Here is a 7,692-nt window from a genome sequence, read left to right on the forward strand (position 1 = left end):
CGTTGATACCCTGATGTTGTTGTAGACCAGATATCTGAATGCAAGATTATAAGATTTCATGAAATGACCAGATGCTGTGATACATATGCCGTGAGCTTCGTTTGTCAAAGGGATTCATTTGTTCGTTCTACTTAGGTGCCTCAGTACTACGTAGTTCAAGACTCTTCGGATGGTGGTTGGGGTTTTGATGGGGGTTTGACAAGGGGCAGGTATAGGTGGACTTTTTAGAGATACTGTACTACCTACAGATAACCTCAGTGCACGTGAGGTCTATCATGGTCGGGGATTAAAGATAGAGCGTGATGCCTGGGTAGTGCTCTATTCCATCCCATAAGTCTTATATGATCTCTTGTCTAAACTTGCTAAACCCACCTAATTAATAGCAATCGACCCGAAGCCATAAAAGTACCTCCACCCCCTACGTAGCCCAAACAGTTCCCTTACTCATCAACTGCTTAAAAACCTGAAACGCCAACTCGGGCTGGAAAGCCGGTACCATGTGTCCCGAGTCAAACACGCGGATCCAGCTTAGGTCTCCCACGGTCTTGAACGTCCCGCCGACGGCCCCGTTGACGGTGTAGTTTGTTAGGGCTTTGTTTTTGAAGGTTGATGAGTGCCGGTAGGATATGCTGTTCACGCAGGCATAGCCTCCAAACCAGTCACAGACGGCATCTGCGTCGCCGGCCCAGAGGAGGGTTGGGAGGCCTGAGGAGACAAGGTCCGAGAGCGTGGGGAGGTAGGATCGTGATGCTAGGGGGAATGCACGTGAGTTTAGAGTTGTAAGGCTTGGGAAGGGGGAACGTACAATCACCAGCAAGACTGAATTGTGCAGCCACATCATCTGAACACTCCGAGTACTTGCTCTTCGCGCCAATAGCCTTAATAACTTTCGGATCCTGCAAGTAATTCAAATACGTCGACGGCGGGAACGGCGAACTGGCCGGTTGGCGGATGTCATACCAATCAACATCCTGCGGGAAATAGTCGCTATATTTGTTATCGATGGTGCCGCAGGCTTCATGGGCGGCGAAGCATTCAGCGTCTAGCCCTGAGATGGTAGTGCAGTTCTTGAGTACTGGGAGGCAGCCCGCGGTTATTTCGGCCTTATATTGGGCGGCAAGGGAACTGTTGATCAATGGCTTATAGGTGTTGCTGAGACTGAAGTTTATAAACTCGATTTCTTGGATGTAGGCATCGTACCAGCCATTGTTGATTCCGAGGGCGACTAGGTTGATGGGTTGGCCGGTGACATCACCGTTGGAGATGGCATTGTTTTGTGATTCGAAGTAGGATGCAAATTCTGTTAGTTTGTTAGGATGGACTCGTAATGGGGATTGCGTAGGGGAAAGTGTTGGAGGGCTACCCGGTCCGTAATGCCCGCCATAAGATTCCGTAAAGAGACCAAATTCGCGGTTCTTGTATTGTTCGAAATTTGCGAAGAAGGCTTGCATGAGATTCCATACAAATGGAGCAGCGGCTACTGAGGTGTTCACTGATTGACTTCCGTAGGAGAAACCCGCACCGATGGGTTCGTCCACGAAAAGCATGTTGGCGTATTCATTCCAGCTATGCGGGTTCAGGGATGGGGTAGTGGAGTTGCCTTTGAATGTGCAAGGTCCAAGTTCCTGTAAGAGAGAGCTGTTAGATATTGGCAAAATTAAAGTATATCCGAAAGAGGAGAGTGAGAGAGACGTTCCATAAACACTTACCTGAAATAACCCAATCATTGATGAGCATCCCGGTCCTCCATTTAGCCAGAGAGCCAGAGGTGCCTTGTGCGGGTTATGGCGTGCTTCGAAAAACCAGAACCACATACTCTGGTTTTCTAAAGACAAGTAAACATTGTGAGCAAGATTCTCTAGCCATCTACCTCGCTCATGAAGGGAAGTGAGCAGACGCCGAGATTTAGCTTACTGCCAACAGAGACATATCCCGAGTATTGATTCACACCAGGAGTTGTCTCACAGATGCCAGAGTTCTTTACAAAGTCAAGCTTGGCTCCAGTAGCTTCATGCTCGAAAATATTATGGTCAACGCCATCTCGTTTGACAATCGAGCTTTTCCCTCGCATTTCGGGGCGGTTATCTCGCTTTGGATCCGGTATGAGTCCATGGCCTTGCGATGTGAGAGTGAGAATCAATAGTGCTAGGCACGCTAGGATGTGGTTCAATTGAGGCATCATCGTTGCTTCAAGAACTGGGAAGTGAAGTGAGATGCCAATTGATTGTAGATTGAGAAGATATGAGAATCAATTGAAGCTTAATGTAGGAGTGGATTGGCAGGAGCCCTAAAAGATTGAAGGTTAACGTGGGAGAATCAAATTGTGGTTGGAATGCGAGGAAAAGACAAGATATGAAGGACTTTTAAAATGCCTCGCATGGCCTCGCTGACCACCTACCGTCTCTAGTAATATCAATATTGATAGCATTACATGCACGGCCAACACTATGATAGCGATACAGTAATAGTCAAATAGCTGCCGTATGCAGCTGCGCGTCCGGTCGCCTTAATTGATGTGCCGATGATGCATCTCGCACCATCGACCTTCCGCTTAGCGCCCATGTAGATACAAGTGTGATCAACATTGGCCAACGAGATGCCTGCACCGGAATGTTACGGTGGCACGAAGTGAGGGAAGCAGGGGAATGGGTAAGACTCGAACCTGCCACTTCAGTGGACGTTCCGGTGAGCACAATATATATAATATATGAGTCCTCCAGCCTCCACAAAGCTTGTTGTGGATAGGCTAATACCGGCATGGTGGGGGTTGGCATGGGATGACCGGCGTCCCGGGCTTTTGTATTTCCATCATCTGCCACTCGGTGTAAGGGGGAAGGAAGTAGCGATTGGTAGCTTATATTCTAAAGGATTAAACAGGCGTGGATATAAACTCTAGATTTGTGGTGTTGATGACTCTGTGAAATCTTGGTTGAGTTTCAAATTCCCCCAAAAATAGTGAATGCACGTGACATGAAATACATCTTGTATCACCGCAAAGTTAGAATGCCACTTCCTTAACTTATAAAATCGGAGTGATCAGATTCTCTTAAATGTATTGTATTTCATCCTGAAGGTTTCAACCCGATCCGCTCGACTTTGTTCAACAGAGGGTCAGGTGACCAAAAAGACGTTGATATTTCAAAAGGCAGGTGTGGTGAGTACACATATCGTACTCGTAATGTACCTCAATAGAATTGGATGGGGGACTGGCTCAGAGAAAAAGCTGACCAACTACAACGTGCTGTGCATGTCGCTATCCTGGAAATGTCGTGGATAGTAAGTGTAAACTCCCCTGCGCCAATCCTTCTCTTGGCTGTACTTGAGACCGTCACGACACGAACGGAATCTTCTCCATGACATCTAGCGGTACTTGGTATTTTGTGTCAACACCTAGGCCCAATTCGACACGCTATTTAGTCGCGATTACGGAGCGGTCCGTCGACGGGCTCGCCCGCGTCTTCACGCACTTGGGCACGACTAGGTATCGCCCGCAATTCGGTCGCCTTTAAAAACACTCTAACGAGTTAAAGACCCAGTTGGCATCTCATTCTCTGCCCGGCCTCCCAAGTCCCAACCGACGCGAATACCCTTAAATGAAGAATACCTACCTACCTCGGGATGAAGATGAAGCTCGAGCGAAACTTCTGACACCCCGTAGTTTAGCCTCCCCATTGGTAAGTACTTGAGTACTTACGTGCTTGTACCTGGAAACTCTTACGCAGCGACCGGAACCCCGGCCACTGGGTACCAATCAGCGTCCCGGAATACAGCGTAGAAATAAGGCTGAGCCGAACAGCACAGCTATCGGTCGTCGTGGATGCCCATCTTAAAGCGCCCAAGGATGCCTAGCCTTTCTCCATAGCCTCCCCCGAACCAACACGATTTTTCCTGGAGTCCACACACCAAGAGGGCAGAACCCGTGCAGGTCCTGAGCGTAGAACAAGAACAACCGAGCACGTATGGACCCTCTCAGTACCACGGCGGGCGTTTTCGCCGTGATCCAACTCACAGTCTCCGTCGGTTCTGCGCTAAAAGCCTACTACGAAGGGGCTCGTGATGCCAGGAATGATATCCAGAAGTTATATGAATCAATCAACGGTCTCAATAGCCTGCTTAAACGGATTCAAGACGTCAACCGTGGAGACCACCTCTCGGACGATACATCGGGTGTTCTCAGCCAAGCCCAATCTGAAATTGCACTATTAGAGAAGAAGTTGAAGATTCCAACCTTGACAGATAACAAGAGTCGCACGCCGGTGAGTCAACCAGCTTGGAATATCTCTACCGAGTTGAAACATCTGCTTTCTTACATTTCCCCAATACCTCAGCTTGATTGAGTGATTCTTGATGTCTGGGAATTTCCAAGGCATTGTCTAATGAACTTTGTAGTGTCACCCTTCTCGTCCAAAACATGCCCCAGAGAATAAACGTACACTCTGGGAGAAAACTCAGTCTTTGACTTGGCCGTTCTCCAAGAAGGAAGTCGGGAAGATTCTGGAAACGCTTGATCGATGTAAATCCAGTCTAGGCCTTGAGATTGGAATTGAGCAATTGTAAGAACAGTTCATATAATGAGTTTTTCTGAAGTGACATATAACCATCATGTACCATACCTCTGGTCCAAAGGGTACCGGTGCTTGTCTGGGGACAATTTGTTCCGTTCAGCCTATTTTTATTATAGGACTTAGCTAATGTCCGCCCTTAGATCCACTATAAATGCACAATTTGACATCATTGCCGATATAAGGTCGGAGATTGTATCTGCTGGAGATGATGAACTCAGGAAACAAATTATATCTTGGTTAGAACCAGGCGTTCACCCCTCAGAGGAGCACAACTTAGCCCGAGAAAGGCACGAAGAGACTACTGGATCATGGCTTATCGATAGCAATGAATGTAAGAGCTGGCTCGTTGACGACAACTCATTTTTATGGCTGAACGGCGGCGGTAAGATTTCCGATCGACTACTCGTCATTTTCCTTGGACGTGTCTAATGGTAATAATGCTGATGTTGATTCTAGCTGGCGCTGGAAAATCTATCTTGTGGTAGGTCTTTCGATATATTGGAATTGCTCCAGCTGCTGATTTCCTGTAGTTCCACGGTGATTGACCATGTTCAAGGGCGATGTAAAAATGATCCGTTTGCGGTTGTTGTCTATTGGTACTTCACTTTTGCGAACACCGAGAAGCAAAATATACACAACTGTCTACGCTCGCTAGTTGCAGGTATATATAGGAACCGGCGAGATACTCCCATTGCTGTCCGGGAAGAATATGAGCGATCAAATTCTGGCCAGCATATACCTAACAGAAAGAGCCTGCTGCTAATGCTGCAGGAAGTAATGGCTGGCCTTGACAGTGTTTACTTGGTTCTGGACGCCCTGGACGAATGCCCGAAATCAGACGACAGTAGATGCAGCCTTCTGGACTGTATTCATGACATATTTGGTTGGGAACTAGCACAGCTACATATTTTAGCCACCAGTAGGAGTGAGGTCGACATTTCAGAATCCTTTGATTCTTTCCTACACCAGTCGGGCCGGTTCCAAGCCATCTCTGTGCAGGGCATTCATGTTGAAAGGGATATTAAGAAGTACCTTGGGCATCGACTTGAAGCGGGCGCTTTTCGGACGTGGAAGCCTCCACTGAAACGGGATATAGAGACAAAGCTAGCTTCACAGGCAGATGGAATGTAAGTCAAATTCTGATTTATATGCCTACTCGAGTACGTCTCCCATCCTTGTGGTTTTGGGCACACCCTAGGAGGTCCTCGAAAAACATACGTGTCTCAGGACAAGGTTATAAAACATATTTTAAACTAGAGGTTCTTGAGCGGCATAGATTGTTAGTCTTCCTCGAAGCTATAGATATGGCTTCGTGATGAACAGCCGCTAATAGCTTGGCTGGCCACTTTATGCGCTGTTTCGACTAGTGTTATCAGCTGAGGCTGACTACATATGCTCTGTCACGAGCACCGTCAGCAATATATATATTATAGATAAAGATGCCATATCTAGAGTTACTTTCAATCACTCCCTCTCGACGGATATGGTTCTTCACTTCGAGTCGATTGTCGACTAACGCTTATAGGTTTCGACTCGTTGCACTTCAGCTAGATGCATTGAGCAAATTGAAAACCGAATCCAGAATTCGGACTGCAATAGCCCAACTCCCAAAGACTCTCGACACATTCTATGACAGAATTCTTCTCGATATCGATGAGGAATATCAAGAGCACGCTTTTCGCGCCCTGCAATTTATTGCATTGGCGTCGAGGCCCCTTTCGTTAGACGAGCTTGCGGAAGCGATGGTCGTTCAGCCAGAGAATGAGCCGTGTCTTGTGGAAGAAGACCGGTTCATGCGATCCTCCGATATTCTTGGAATACTTCCATCTGGTCTCGTCACTGGTATTGGCAACCCTGTGGCCCCCGATCTCTGGGATGGCGAAATTGATAGTTATTGGGCCAAGTCGGTCCAATTTGCGCATTTCTCAGTCAAGGAATATCTATTATCGGAACGCCTTGGCAAAGGGCCAACATTACGATATGCTATACAAGAGATACCAGCACACTACGCCATCGCGAGGATGTGTTTTGCATATCTGATATATGCTGGAAACCAACGTCCCAGGCTCACATACGAGTTATATGACCGTTTTCCGTTGCTGAACTATGTCGCAAGATCCTGGTCCTACCATCTCTACCATCTCGAATCCCTAGGGCAGAAATTCGATGAATGTCTTCAGAAGCTAGCCATAAGGCTTTTCGTATACGATTCTCTTCCTTGGCGTTTGTTACGTTCCACCATCGATATATCGAAACTTGAGCCCCCGAATGGACCTAAAAGTATCATCGTTCCCTATGCACGCAGTACTAGCCGTCAAATTAGGGGCTCACCTCACCAGCTGCAGCCAGTAACCTGGGTTTCGCGGTTAGGATTGCGGGACCTATTGGGTATAGTGCTTGGTCAACAGCCGAGCGTAGACCTAAACATTCCCCCGATTGACATCGATAAAAATTTTGTCTCCCCATTAGTGGCTGCATTTTATAGTGGCAATGTTGAGGTTGTAGAGGTGCTGTTAAATGCGGAGGCAGATCCTAATGTCCAAGGTGGACATCATGGGACTGCATTACAAGCTGCCTGTGTTTTCGGCGCAATAGATGTGGCTAGCCTCTTGCTTGAAAAGGGGGCAGATCCTAATATCCAAGGTGGACGTTATGGGACTGCATTACAAGTTACCTGTGCTCGCGGCGCAAGAGATATAGATATAGCTAGCCTCTTGCTTGATAAAGGGGCAGACCCTAATATCCAAGGTGGACGTTTTGGGACTGCATTGCAAGCTGCCTGTGTTTATTGCGAAATAGATATAGCTAGCCTCTTACTTGATAAAGGGGCAGATCCTAATATCCAAGGTGGACATTATGGGACTGCATTACAAGCTGCCTGTGATTGTGGCTCAATAGATGTAGCTAGCCTCTTGCTTGATAAAGGGGCAGACCCTAATATCCAAGGTGGACAACATGGGACTGCACTGCAAGCTGCCTGTGTTTGTTGCTCAATAGATGTGGCTAGGCTCTTACTTGATAAAGGGGCAGACCCTAATATCCAAGGTGGAAGTTTTGGGACTGCATTGCAAGTTGCCTGTACTTATGACGCAATAGATGTGGCTAGGCTCTTGCTTGAAAAGAGGGC

General features: G+C 47.3%; 2 protein-coding genes across 2 annotated transcripts in view; one reads left to right on the forward strand and one right to left on the reverse strand.

The window, feature by feature from the left end:
• Window positions 1-418: 418 nt before the first annotated feature.
• BP5553_07888 (uncharacterized protein) lies at window positions 419-2,182 on the reverse strand (the record flags this gene model as incomplete). The annotated part of the gene is made up of 4 exons (XM_032016511.1): window positions 419-750; window positions 806-1,625; window positions 1,710-1,825; window positions 1,915-2,182. 4 exons carry the CDS (start codon window positions 2,180-2,182, stop codon window positions 419-421), a joined length of 1,536 nt encoding a protein of 511 aa, XP_031867742.1.
• A 1,777-nt stretch (window positions 2,183-3,959) lies between these two features.
• The window catches only part of BP5553_07889 (uncharacterized protein), a gene marked incomplete at both ends in the record, with an annotated part of 4,412 nt that continues 679 nt past the window's right edge, over window positions 3,960-7,692 (forward strand). The window contains 6 exons of the mRNA XM_032016512.1: window positions 3,960-4,256; window positions 4,390-4,553; window positions 4,706-4,947; window positions 5,022-5,046; window positions 5,096-5,692; window positions 6,091-7,643. Of these exons, the coding sequence (XP_031867743.1) occupies window positions 3,960-4,256; window positions 4,390-4,553; window positions 4,706-4,947; window positions 5,022-5,046; window positions 5,096-5,692; window positions 6,091-7,643 (2,878 nt within the window). The remainder of the gene's footprint in view (window positions 4,257-4,389; window positions 4,554-4,705; window positions 4,948-5,021; window positions 5,047-5,095; window positions 5,693-6,090; window positions 7,644-7,692) is intronic.

The sequence above is a fragment of the Venustampulla echinocandica genome, assembly GCF_003357145.1.
Source record: "Venustampulla echinocandica strain BP 5553 chromosome Unknown scaffold_6, whole genome shotgun sequence".
Lineage (NCBI taxonomy): Eukaryota > Fungi > Ascomycota > Leotiomycetes > Helotiales > Pleuroascaceae > Venustampulla > Venustampulla echinocandica.